The sequence below is a fragment of the Rhea americana genome, unplaced genomic scaffold, assembly GCF_003343005.1.
Source record: "Rhea americana isolate MKP2758 unplaced genomic scaffold, rheAme1 scaffold_357, whole genome shotgun sequence".
In the NCBI taxonomy this organism is placed as follows: Eukaryota; Metazoa; Chordata; class Aves; order Rheiformes; family Rheidae; genus Rhea; species Rhea americana.
Genome location: NW_028186487.1, coordinates 579,353 through 593,492, shown reverse-complemented (window position 1 = coordinate 593,492; position 14,140 = coordinate 579,353). Strand labels below are relative to the sequence as shown.

Genomic DNA, 14,140 nt, shown 5'->3' with positions numbered 1-14,140 from the left:
CCAAGGAAACTTCTGGAAACCCGAACGGCATCCCTGCCCTAGCCGCACCGCGCACGCTCACTTCCACTGCGCTCCCAGSACTTCCTCAGAGCACGCAATAAGCCTCCCCCTCCCACTGACGGAAGGGGTTAAAAGCCACTTTCTTTCTTTCCAGGTTTCGGYGTTTTTGCTGTGCGTTTCGAGCCCTAGCGGTTCCCCAGCCAGGCCTCCCCGGGCTCCCACCCTCCTCGGGCTGGTGACGAGAGACGCCCCCGCAGAGGACATGCACCAGCAAAGCAAGCAGCCAGGGCCGCGGGAACCCGCCCTACGCAGCGTCGGGCTCCGCACCTCGCCAGAAGCAACGCAGCTCCCCAGCGCTCCGTGCACGCACAGAATGAAACGAAGGCTGCTGAATTCTGTCCATCACGTTGACAGAAACATTGACGTTGTTGCCCTTACCAACCTCTACYGTCTTGGGCCAGGCATGGGTTTATTTACCCCCGGACCAAATGGTTATAAATCGATAYTGTTCACTGGCTAGTACTTCACCCTCCTTTGGCTCAGGTATGAAGGAGGCATAAGGCATCAGAAAAACAAACTCAAAAAGCATAATGTTTCTCTCCCACTTCCCATGGATAATTAGCAAGACAAGTGCAGAGCCACTGCAGAGGTCGCTCAAGCTGTAATCTCCACCAGCTCATGGAAAAGCTAGTGAAGTTATCTTTTGTTTCCTTGCATTTCATGTCCCACTCTTCCCCAATCACTTTGTGGCTTGGTGCAGAGGCTATACAAAGACACTCTAATAAATAAGCATTGTGTGGAAAAGAATCCCCGCTTCCGGCACCAAAGCTGAGGCATCCCAGCCTTGCTACAAAGCAGCACAACTCCCCCAGAATGTCTCGCTGCCTGAAAAGACACATCATTCTACCCARTTTTCAGTGCCCCTCTTCCTTCTGTCAAGGGAAAATAAAGTCCCACATGCAGCTGGTGCTCTCTGCTTGCTATGGTACCTGGAAGCGCAGTCGGGAGAGGTGAAAGGAGAAGCAAAAGATGGACGTGGTTGTGGTGCACAGCAGGCTGCATGTTGGCAGGGTTTTATTTGGATGTCTAGTAACAAGTGAACTCGTTAGGAAGATGTGGAGYCATGGACAGTTCAAGAGAGATTTGAGTGGGTTTAGGTTTTGGGTTGGGTTTTTTTTGCCCAGGGGTTTGGATTTAAGTCCTCTTGTTTTTCCAGGGTTCACCCGCCGTGTAATGTTGAGATGAAAAGCACATTATCCTGGTCCTGGAGTTTATAATCCAGCTCACCCTGCAGGCCAAGAAAAAAAAAAGAAAAATGGTTTRAATGTCACTTCGAAATACTAACTGCAAAGAGAAAGCAGCTCATAAAAAGATGGGGAGCGTTGGGGAGTGCAGAGGGGAAAGACTGAGGTTTTAGCCTTAAAGGAAGCAAAGGTGAGAGATCAGACAGGGAGCTGACACGCATTATCCCAGGAACATGCCGCTTTCTGGACCATCGTATTGACAGAACAGGTGGTTGCCTAAGGCAGGAAAATAGTGACTGTTTATTGTCTGAGCTCAACAGTGCACTGAGAAGGGAAGATACCAGCCAGTTTGGGTAGAAATCTCCCTGGCGTTGTCTTCCCAGCTATGCAACCACCTTACGTTGGTGCAGGGGATCTGGCAACTGCCCAGGGCTCTGACACTGTGTGGTACCCACCAAGTTTTTATCCCAAATGCGGGTGAAAGCAGCACAGCTCCCAGAGGTGTAAAGCCTGTTGCTAGAGATCAGGGAATATGGGTGATCTCTTTTCAGACACCAACTGGCTGATGAGACTCAGCAGGTTAGGTAACGGCTCCAGGCTTTTGAACAGCCACTGTGGCACAATACATGGTGAGAGATCTCAGTCCACCCCTTTCCCCTCAAATATTAGATGCTTTGCTTTGGGCAAGAATCAGAAATAGCTTCTCTGAGAGCAATCACAAAACAGACAGAGCAGTATTTTCAACAAAGAAAGTCAAACTGAAGGAGTACAGACCATTAGCTCCCAGTCTGCGTCGTTGATGAGCACCAAAATTCCTGGCCTCCTGCAGAAGACAGAGAAATAATTAGGATATAGGGCTGCTAAAAAAGCTTCACAAATAGTTAARAACAAGGGATTTAAAAGCACAGATCACAAGCTGACTGCATGTAAAACCAAAGAGAAAAAGGAATCCTAGCACGGAGGTGGAAACAGGTACAGTCTGTGCACTTTGTAGATCAAATAAAGGGGAGGCAGAAGCAATCCCAGAGCTCATTTGAATCAAAATGCACCATTCCTGAGGATGCTCCAAGATGACTACATTTCCGTACAATGTAGAAAAGCCAGGTAATTAAAACCCACACACCACAGTCGAGCACAGAGAGCTCAGTGCGGAGGTAGGGGAAGCTATTCCGGTGCCCCTACCAAAGGCAGTAAACACCCAGATCCACTCAGAGCCCATGATTACAGGCAAAGGGATTCCCCCTCTTTGATCTTCAGTGTCCTGCAATTGTCTCTCCTGTTACCAGGGGACCTGGCACACGCTTCAGCTCACAAAGATCCGTGACGAATGCTAAACACCCCCAGCGCCACCCTGCAGTCAGGGATGGCTTGCACAGCTCACTCTGCTCCATTTCTCTTGCCCTTTTTTTTTTCCTTCCACAAGGTTGGCCCCATTTTGACAATAAAAATACATTTCCCAGAAGAAATATATGTTGGCACTTCTCCGAGTGACTGCTTCAGTCCCAGTGATGTCAGCAGGGAACGGACAGACCTGCTAAAACTCTTGGAGTTGAGGCTACATGTGCTACCAGTGCTCCAGGTGACAACATGGAGAACACAAAGCATATGTGTTTCTGCTTCAGATTTAAGGATCTGGGGTGAGAGCTGAGAAAGACAGACATGCTCGCTGTGGAGCACTGTGAGATTTAGCTTGGAATTCCTTCCAAATCAATGGGACACCCTCCTCATCATCACTTTAACATATCCCATATTTCCATAGGCATTAACTTCCTTCTTGCAACCAGCATGAAAAACGTATCCCAAACCACAGGGATCAACAGACAGAGAAACACGAGAAAGATGCACAGCATTTGTACTTACACAGAATCCCCTTGTATAAATAATTCCGGTCGTTCTTTCAACAAATTCTGTTTGATCCACTTTAGCAGGTTTCTGATATCCCCTGAAAGGAGAAAGGATAGCAGTTTACAGACTAGCTGATGGCTCCTAGCTCATGCCAGAACAAAGTGACTGTCCACAAAAGAGTGGGTGAGGAACACGCAGGGTAGGTGGGGATAGCTGCAAACCTTCACTAGCAAGAAACTGCAAAACAGAACTGTCCCTTATTAGCACCTAATGTGCACCCCTGAATCAAGGGAGCTCAAAGCCGCAGGAGCCCTGCCCCAGACTCTACAGTATAGCAGAAAAGGTTTGCTCCTTCCCAGAAAAAGGGCAATTCAAGGAACAGTGATCTTTGGTTGAACGACAAAGTACAGCTCTTTAGGGGAGTAACAGAAGGAAGCCCTCAAGCTCGTCCAGATCAGCATTCACCAGGAAGGGCTGCCTCCTTCAGCGAGCACACGTGCACACGTTAAATGCATCCCCACAAAGAATTAATGCAGAATTAATGCTGAGAAGTCAAACCAGCAGGAGATTCCAGATGTTAATATTTCCTCAACACATCCCACGTCCTGTATATTTTGTTATTGCCTAACAAACTTGCATTTAACTGCATGTGTGTTTAATTAGATTTAAAAAATCCAAAGAAACAAGCCTAACTATCTAAAAGGAATACGTGGTGGTCATTATTAGTACCAAAACTAGCACGCGTTGTTGGAAACAAGAGCTCCACTACACGAACACGTGTATAACTGTGCATTMAACATAAACGCACTGGTCGTGGCGGTTGTATTTTGGACACTTGTAATATCCTTTGGCATCACACCTGCTGTCGTAGCCGTGTGTTCCCCACGCTGTGCCTTCTGCCTCTGCACAAGCCACCCTCCCACTACACTTTGGGCAAAGAGCTCCTTTATTAAAGCTCAGCCTTATCTTTCCATTTCAGTAGGTGACAGGAAGGATTTGTCTTCATGTAAAAGGAGGAGGAGACACTGCTGGCGGGTTTTTATAGTATCAATTTTACTTTGTGAGGCAAAAACAATTTCTTTAGTGATAGCATCAGTTAATTTCCTATTGGAGAGGTGAGAAGCGACAGAGGGGGAGAATAATCCGTTACAGGGTTTAGAGAAGCTGACAAATTACAATGTGGAGTTCTCCTGCATTTGCCTCTATATTTCACTGTTCCACAAACCACTTCATCATTCTGAATCCACAATCAGTTATTCTCCCGGGGCTCCTTTAAACAGCCCTTTGAAAGCCCCCGAAGAGTTGTGTTTGTTTTAGAGGCACGGGGAAGCTTTCCGAAYGCGCAGATCCACCAGCGAGGGCTGGAGCCCCTTTCGGCAGCACGAGCAGGGACGGCGGATGGGTTTCCACGTCTCCCTCACGTGTGATAACCCAGTTCTAGTCACAGGAAACCTTTTCACACACCTCTCGCAGACAGAGCTAAAATTAAAACCCAGCATCCTATTCCCTGTGYGTTAGCTTCATGACCAGCAAAAATAAATGCTCTGCAGCAGCAGGCAGAAGCTCTGCCTTAAACCGGGATATGACGGGATCAAGGGTGCTGCCCAGGACAGAGCAAAGTCTCCCCCATCATTTCTGCCACACCAGTGCCTTCCTTTGCATCAAGGATGAAACCGTCCTGCTGTAGGCAGGTGCGCGTCTAGGCAGCGGGGACGTCCCTGACCGCAGCAGATGGGGCCTTTTACCCAGGGACAGCGGGCAGGAGCTCCTCTGTGATCCCCTCCGCTTCCCAGGCCGCAGCGGCACGGGATCGCAGGCTCCCTCCGCGGCACTTCAGGCTCACTGCTGCCTGGGGGAACGCCAGGTATCGCCGCCCCYGGAAAGGGGATGGCTCTGATCACAACACAGGGATCCGCTTTGCGCCCTAAACCTGCCCACCGAACTGCATCCCCCGCCTGGGGCCGACCCACGGCTCCCTTATAGTGATAGGTGGTTCAGAGCACAGAATCAACCATTTTTCCGTTGCTTTCCTAGCAACATGCACCGGAGGCGGTGAGAGCCACCCAGCAGCCGCACCGCGCCGGCCGCTCAGCCCCTGGAACAGGAGTCCACTGTATTTGCCTTCCACCGAAAAGCGCTGCCGCAACGCAAAGCCCTCAGGATCTCCCACCCAAACGGCTCCCGCGCTCCGTCACCGAGAAAGGAAAGCCGAAGAGGAAGAAAGATGGAGAGAAGCCTTCAGGAGAAGGAGGGGGACACGAAGGGGACACCAGCCCCAGCACAATGACGCCGGCGAGCTGTTTCATATTTATGCACGAGGCACTTGCGGCAGGGCGCGCACAATGAGCCGTGCCGTACACCAGTCGCCGTGGATGCAATAAGCAGCCCTTTCCTCTGGGACTTTTCAGGAGAGATCATTTAAACAGAAACACGCGGCGCCGGCTGGATGAAACACAGCCACCGAGAAGCAGCTTGGAGGAAGGGGCGAGAGGACTGATTTATTTGAGGCTGCACTGGAAGATTCCCTCACCCCTACTCTAGCCACAATAAATGTTATTTTCAGCCCCACCTGAGCCTACATTCATTTACTCCTCCCCTAGAAGTCACGTACACACATACTGAAGAATTAGTAGGAAGAAAACTGTGTATGCCTGGAGCTTCCCTGCTGCAAACAGCAATGAAAATTAAGACTCCTTCCCCACAGCCAACCTGAAGACATACTGTCAGCTGCTTTCTCAGCAATGATTTTTTGCCCACCCTCATGTCTTTACATTTTGTATGCCAGTATTACCAGAGCAAATCAATTATAAAGGATGAAAAATGACCAGAACCACACCAAAACCGTCTCCCCCAAGTAGGATACTGAAAGGGAACAAGATTACTTATATTGTGAGTGGTTTGTGGAGAAGTCATCTCGCAGTTCAGTCTGGATCAACAACTCAGGATCTTATATGTTATCCTAACGGAAATAACAAGAAGGAAATTGYAGCACAACTGCTCATCTCTTTTTACTGATGTTCGGATCCTTCCCAAGACCTTTTCTTCGTGACACCGTGCTACGAGTCTAACCCAGGTTTCCAGTTCCTCGGGCTGAGGATTTGCTGTGCAAACATCAGGCCCTCTAGATATAACATAAAAGAAGGAAAAAATATCAGCCTGGCCAGGCGTCACGTCCACTGACAAGTTAAACCGTCGCTACCAACATAGCAATTTTATACTCCTGTTGTGCTAAGGCTGGACCCTATCTCCAGGGCAGAGGCATGTGCTGTTTACAGGAGTGGAGCTGAGCTGTGCGTGCTGGCACTTGGCGGTGACAGGCGACCATGCGTTTTGGCCCAAGAGTGAGGTTCAGACGGTTGCTCAGATGATCCAGCGTTTCTCCCCAAGGTCGCCAGTTCAATCCAGCTCATCGCAATGATGACATRTATTTATTACTACTGCACGGCCTCAGTGAAATCCCTTTGGTAGCCTGCTCCATCCCCTTCACAGCAGACAAATATCCACACCACAAAATCCACTCTAATTATCATTGACTGCCCTCACCGCTGGCGGTGTCAGCAGAGAAGCCTCAGCAAATGGGCCACGGAGCTGAACTATCCTAAAACTGCAAAGGAGGGGCTGAAGCACATGGTAGGAAAGCCTAGTCTCATTTGTACACAGAGACAGCTTCTGTTGCCCGTACAACAGTACAAATCCCTCCAAATTCTCAGRAAAAAATAATCTAAAGTTAATTAAAAAAAGAAAAAACGGCAAACATTTGAGAAAACTGCTTAGTTCAAGTGCACAGATGGGAGCTCAAAYCCACAATACATGCATAAAACAAATCACCCAGTGAAACACAGCTCAGGAAAACGAAGGATGTGCTTGCAGTGACACAAAGTCACTGGCTTGTCACACCAGCGGACAGGATGCAAAAGCTGCAGTGAGCGTGCACACAAAAACCCAACAGCATCGGCTCATTTTCARCCCAGCTGCGTTATAAATGTTCCTGATTGTGGCAGGAAGAACTGCAGAGCCCGCTCAGCGCTCTCGCATATCCTCTGAGGCCTGATCKTCTGTATTATCCCAACTGTTCATTGATGAAGAATCTGCTGAGCTTCCCCTGCAAGAGAAATGAAGCTAGGACTCCATTTTAGTATTGCCTGGAACAAAAGCCTGGGTTCATTTGCACCCTCAAAACCAAGGCTGAAATCCATAGATCTTTCCCAGCTCAATAAAACCTCCTGGGCCTGACAGATTCATCAGTGATAACTYAGCAAAGAGGGCGCTCACTGTGTGCAGAGAGAAAACAGGTGCCTAGAATAAGAATAAGAAACATCAAGCTGGATGTTACACTAGAAAAACCTCACAYTGAACTGATAAATGTGCAGAAACGCAGAAGGATTTTGTGCAACTGTAATATTGGTTGACAAGAACACACAACTCTGCTACCAGGGAGCTGCACAGGTCACTGGCAGATTCACGTACATTCATGCAATGCCCAGACACCTCCATATCCTCCACCTTAAAATCCACATACAAACCAGTGCACAGTGCAAAATGCCTGGAAGGGCATCCAGAGGATGTAATTACTGCCATATTCTTGCCTTGGCTGCAAAACCGAGAGTTTATTTCAGGCAAATAGGGGATCCCTATAAAGGCCTAACCATGGAAAATTCCCTTCTGGTCTGTAATAAATAAGATATATGCAGCGCTGGTCACTAAGGGGTCAGTGCCACAAGAGCACAGGCAGTTTTCCCGGGCCGCCTTGCGGATACCTCCCTGTGGGGTACCATTTCTTTGACCCAGAATAAGATCATTTATCATACTGACCGTGGCTGAGCTCCAATTTGCTGAGGTCACTAACTCTGGACGAGCGCCGCTCCACCCCCATTCTCAGCCACCGGCCTGTAACCATGACAAAGCCCCTTCCCGGCCGCTCCTCTCCCATTATTCCCGCTGCCTGCATGGAAATGTGTGGAAAGACAATCTGTAACCCCCTTTCGCCTCTTCAGCAGCTTGTTTTTAAAACAGGCAAACTCGCTCCTGATACCTGCCGCCCCTCCAGGTGAGCGCCTTCGCTGTGCTTTTGCTTTTTAAGGCACTCCTGGAATCCGTTCTCCCAGAAAGCTCGTCACAAAACTGGGCCAAAAGGATTCTTCAGGCTCCTCCAGTCCCCCATTCGACATACGAATCATTCACCAAAGCTGACAAAGGTGTGCCATAAACTGCAGAAGAAGAACGGGAACAGCGTATATAAACGGAGTCGCAGGCAAACAGGTTCAGTGCTACGCAGAGGGAGCAGCAAGGCTGAGAAGAGCAAAATCCATTTTCYCTGACAAGCGCACAAGCCAATCCTGACACATACTGGAGTGGGCAGTGAGTTACGTGCTATGAAAAAAATTAGAGGGTAACTACAGCCAGACATAAGAGAATCCCAATCATTGCTCTCATCTGCTCTTGTACACAACAGGAGACCATCAAGGCCTTGGCTTCTGTAATTTTTAATTGCATTACGACATCCCTTTCTCCAGTCTCAGCTTAGTAATAATCTTCTCCACTCTCTTCTATCCACACGATGGGAAGACATCACCAGGGTCTTTCATAATCCGCCTGTTAACAGAGTGAAGACTCATATCCCAGCCATCACCCAGTAGCTCTCAGACACGAGATTTTTTCACAACTCACATGAACTGGAGAAGAGCTGCCTGGAATCTTTAATTCCCCACAGTTTGGTAGCAGGAGAACACAAGTTCAAGGGATCTCCAATCCCATTTACTAGTCAGTAGCAAGTCTCCAGATCCATCAGCTCCTGTCACAGGAAAGCAGCTCGGAGCTGATCCTCAGGGTAAACCTAATCCCTACACATTTCCAAAGTCAGAGCATCTAATCCTATAACACCCAATGCTATTGTCACTTCAGGCTCCCAAATAAATGCCAGTGCACCAAACTGTCTCTTTTAATTAGGATCACAGATCACTAGTGCTGGTCCAGGGTCTTGCCTCTTGTTCAAAATTGTCAAAGGAAGGAACCAGGGAGAGCCTCAAAGCTGTATTCCACAGGCAGAAAAGGGCTGGATTGGGGATCACAGACATCAAAAATAATATCTTGTTGACAGTTCTGTAATTTTATCCTCCTACCCATGCAGAATTATTCTCTACAAAAGACCATCCTGAGTTCTGCCCACTCAGATTTTAAAAAGCTTGAGCAACATAGGCCTTCTACTAAAACCCCAACAAGACTGTGCCATGGTCTAACAGTTCTTGCAATTAAGAATCTTCCTACTACGCAGTCCAAAATCCCATTTCTTCATTCCTCCCTATCAATCTTTGCTACCCATGACATTGCACCACCCCAGCTACTCTCTGTCCTTCCCTGTGATAAAGGAGATACCTCACCTCATCACTTTTCCATTCATTTATCCTGCTTAACCTTGAACTGTTGCTGGATAATTTTTTTTAAGCTGCTCAGGAAGACAATTCAAAGAATGCATTACCGACTGCAGGTATAAAGCTTGGCTGAAACCCATCAAACTGAATTTTCCCCTCTTGCATTTTCCTGACTTCTGGGTTTTTCTGTGTGTGCAGGCACACGGAGCATTGAAAAGGAAAACCTTATCGTTATCACAAGGGACTACACAGAGCTCATGTGAGACCAAAGAGTCCACAAAGAAACGTGACTGCTCATGCAGAGAAGATGCAGAGGGATTTCCCGGCGGCCTGGCACTGTCCTGCTCACAGGGAATCCCCTGGGCCCAGCTCACTCTGGCACTGCCAGCGGGATACTGCAGCTCCTTGAAGTCAGCTCCTCACCCCCTTTCCAGCCTCGCTGGTGGCCAGTGTCCTCTCTGACTGTTGGGGTGAATCAGTCTCGAATCTCACTAGCTGTCGTGATTTTATTCTTCTAAATACAGAAATCACGCGGCGCCCAGTCCTTGCCTCTCACTTTCAGGCTAAGATTTGCTTTGCTATTATTAGACTCTCACCCATGGCAAGCACCATTAAACCGATTCCTGTCCACCCARGCCAGCCACCCCCACAGATACTCCAAGCCCCTCAGTCTTACTTGAAAGGGGAAAAGAAAGGGCCAGTGAGATGATCAGGGTAGGGGGAGAAGGGGGGGAGGATTTACAAGTGAATGGAGGTAAGAATGGAGCAGTTTGTGGGATAAAGGGGCTGCAGAGGGAGCTTTACAGATGTGCAGAGGGACGGCGGCTCATTGTTTAATTAAGCAGAAAGTGGCTCTTTTGAAAAGCAATTTTGCACAGGAGCTCTGAGCTCAGCAAACAACTCCTGCGAGTGAGGGCAGGAGGAGAAAGGAACAGCTGGCCCGGAGCCGTGTGAACCGCATGCTAAGCGGTTTAAAGGGCCCGGATCCTCCTCCCCGGCCCTGCTCCGCTGCCACCCTCTGAACAGCGCTGTCACCACAGCAAATCCCACCAAGAGAAAAGAGGGAGCAGGGCGGGGGGGCTGGCACGGAAAGGTTATCCAACTAGGTGTCCGCACTGCAGTACAGCGGCTGGGAGGGAGGGTGGAAAAGCCAGGCTTTGTTACCGCACGGATTTGCTCACACACAAGAGCCGGGTCCTCTGTGCCTGGGAAGCTCCTTTCACAATGACCTGGGATGAGCCGATCCGGTAAYGCTGCTCCTCGGCCTTCCGGGAGGGCGCTGGGGCTGCTCCTGCGAGGATCTGAACCGGTCCGGCTTTTCCTTAGAAAAAGGACCTGCTCCTTGCACAGAAGCGAGCATCGCCCCGCCGGGAGGGCCCCCCGGAAACGGCGCGCACCGGCAGCCCCACGGCGGGGCAGCGCGCGGGAGGCTCGGCCCGCAGCCGGGGCGCCCGCGGCGGGCAGCGCGCACCCGCAGCGGCACCCCCGCGGCACCGCAGGCCTGGCTACACGCGCCGAGCACAGGAAAGAGCGGCCGGGAGCCAGGGCTGAACTCCGCCTCTGGTCTGGGCTGGGGTCCCACCGTGGGTAACCCACCGAGCCTCCTTTTTCTTGCCAACAAATATATAATTACCTGCCGGAGAAAAATGCATAAGCAGGGGAAAAACCCCAGAGTCCTTTGAGAACTGGAAGTGSCATATGCTGCGGTTAAAAAGGATTGGATTGCATGAAATTCCATTAAGTTATGTTTTATTATTGTTCTTCCAATAAGTCCCTACATTACCAAAAATATTTTTATTCCCCCCCTTTTTTTTTTTTGGAGTGAGTTTAAAAACATTAGGAATAATAAGCACAGCAATAAAAGCATTCCAGAACAGTAATAACTTATTAACTGCTAAATACTACCCAGCCATCGTACTGGGCGTTTACAGACAACCGACGCCAACTTTCACTCTTGATTTTACACATTGCTTTGGCATAGGTCCCCAGTCAATTCTGAACACACAACATGCTGTATTTTTTAAGCCACTCTGCCTGTAACACAGGTCTGATCTCCGGGAGATCCCCAGGCTCTTTTCCGATATGATGAATGCTCCCAACTCCCCAGCAATCCTCCATGCTGCACACAACAAGGCCTCTGGAAAGCGAAGCTCCTGAGGAGCATACCATGCTCTTCTCTGTAGGGATTTTCACATAAGCAGCACTCATCAGATTATTTTAATTTCCCTCTAAAAAATCTGATTAGCAACAGGGTTTTTCCCTAGGGTTTTGGTAACGGCAAACCACAAACAATTACCAAAACACACAGATTAAAAATTTATGATTCCAAATTGTGCGTGCCAAAATAGAGAAAATTCTTGACTGCTCCAGCAAGTCCGGGCAATCACTGCTGACATTTGTTACCACTGCTCCAAAAATACAGATCCGATCATCAAAACCACAGGAGACGTTCCCTTACAGCTGGAATCAGAAGTCCTGTGACCTGCAGCTGAGCAGCCTGCAGCACAATCACTGCACTTTGTAAACAGCCCCAACCCTCTGATACAACATCCAGTAGAGAGCACAGCAGTAAGGTTTTGTAAACACTCTTCGTCAGCATGGCACCGCTGATCTAAACCTGAAATTACCACAAGGGTTAAACAATCTCTGTTATTTCCTACCCCTCCAACAGAGTCAATGCAATTCGCATGGCCATAGACAAATCCACCACTGTGAGTCCCAGCGAGATGGAGGAAGGAGCTCCGACATCGCTTGCAGAGCAGTCATACAATGATCTATTTGATTACTGAAGCACTTGGTTAAATTACTGTGGCTTGTTTCAGGAGGAGGCTGCCAAATACATTTTCAGTTTTTAATTTAGGGTTTCTCTCTTTTATGCTCCATTGTCTCTAATAGCCTCTTAGATGCTTGAAAATAAAGTTGATTTCCCTGCCAATTTAATCCTCTCTCCAAGTGACAAATATCGTTATTCCCTCTGCCGCTTTCTCCCACACACACTGTTTTTATGCAGAATAAGCCAACAGGGCATTAGTGCCTTTAGATTCTCTAACAGCATTATCAATGAGATCAAAATATTCAGCAATTTGGGGCAAGATTCTTGTTTAACTAGAGGTCTTCTTTTTGCAGCAGCTCTAGAAGATTACACAGTCCTGCATAAAGTGCAGCTTATGTAAAACTATCTGCCTGTACAGATATATTACAACTTTTTAAATTCCTAGTTGGCAGCAACTTAAACATGCAGGCTAAACCAGCTCCACTTTGGAAATTAGGAACTGCTGTTTTACTGACGTTGTAAGGATACAAAAAGCCCCTTGGATAACAAAAGTAGGTCTTGCCACATGGCTATACCCCTAGCGGCTTGCTCTGGTCCCATTTGCAGATTCCTCCCTTTTGCCTTTCCTAAATCCCCCGAGGAGCCCATMTCCAGGCATCAGAAAAGGACAAAGAATCAAATCTCAAAAAAGTTAAATGGATTTTGAATCCACCCACTTTCCACCTAGTGTCTCTTATCAGGAAATTAAGGATATGACCACATACTAATTTGTTAAAAGAACATTACTGTCATTCTGAGAACACTGCCCTTGTCAAATATGGAGGACAGGCTGTTTTACTCACTTAAGTGTTTGTATGTATTTGTTCAGTAATTTTCTATCTCTATTCATCTCTGGGATATATATATATAAACACCTAAACAATTAAAATATAGCTAAGCCCAACGTCACAGCGAGAAGCAGCTCCTCAGCAAAAAGGAGGACAAAGACAAAAATAATCTAGAAAGAAAGACAGAGTGAGTAAGAGAGGCCAAAATGGCCAAAAGTGAGCTTCACAGCTAATGAAATCAGTTAAAATAGGATTATTAAGTGCAGGTCTTCAAGCAGTATTCATACTACAGATCTTTCCCCAGACTATTAGGTGATGAACATACAGGGTAAGGTGAGCAAGGAACAGGCAGCAGTGTGTACAGCTGAAACGGTTGTTTCTCTAATCAGTGTAATTCTGGCTGCACGACAGCAAGAATCACATCATTAGACATATCTTTATTTACCTAGAGATGCTGAATTACACTTCCTTACTGTGAATGAGCATGGCAGTAGGTACACTACAAAATTGCACTGATTTACCCATTTCTTATTCTCTCATGTTTCTGATCCAATTCTGTGGATTTCTCAGCTCTACAACACAATTCTTAACTGGAATATTATGACGAGTGGCTCCAGTGATTCCTTATGGGGCAATTTCAGACATTAACTTCATGCCTGTCTGCCTCATCCTTATGCTGGATGTAACTATCCCAGTAGCAGAAGCTACAGAATTCAGTGTCAGCTCCTCGGGCACTGCAATCCACAACCAGCCCTATAACTGAAACCAACCTGTCATTCAATGCACACGAGAACATCAGACTGACAATTACAGGAGTTGAAATGCGGACACTGTCCATTCTGCAGCTCCTGTTCCAGGGATAGCAGCATCTGAAAAACAAGGCAGCATGAAAAACCTGAAGCAACAATCTCTTACATGAATCTGGAATGAACTACTGAAGACCATGGGTTTGAACCCTGAAACAAGGCCAGATCTTCAGGGAGAGGTTTATTCTGTAGGATAAATACAGCTTCTAGTGAAGTCTACAGAAGTCTTCCCATCCACTTCAAATGGGAACGGATTAGGCCACATACAACGCTAGCA

The 14,140-nt window shown here is 47.8% G+C and overlaps 1 protein-coding gene across 2 annotated transcripts; it reads right to left on the bottom strand.

Moving 5' to 3' along the window:
• Positions 1-1,039: 1,039 nt before the first annotated feature.
• On the bottom strand, positions 1,040-11,170 carry URM1 (ubiquitin related modifier 1). Of its 2 annotated transcripts, XM_085312109.1 has the most exons (6): positions 10,639-10,763; positions 8,122-8,296; positions 7,902-8,031; positions 3,105-3,186; positions 2,019-2,067; positions 1,040-1,288 (listed from the first exon to the last, which is right to left on the bottom strand). In XM_085312109.1, the coding sequence occupies exons 3-6, from the start codon at positions 8,017-8,019 to the stop codon at positions 1,220-1,222; spliced, it is 318 nt and encodes a 105-aa protein (XP_085168235.1). In that variant the 5' UTR covers positions 8,020-8,031; positions 8,122-8,296; positions 10,639-10,763; the 3' UTR covers positions 1,040-1,219. The 2 variants fall into 2 exon arrangements, with proteins under 2 accessions (XP_085168235.1, XP_085168234.1); XM_085312108.1 differs by lacking the exons at positions 7,902-8,031; positions 8,122-8,296 and adding an exon at positions 11,091-11,170 and having other exon boundaries at positions 10,639-10,778.
• Positions 11,171-14,140: the final 2,970 nt, after the last annotated feature.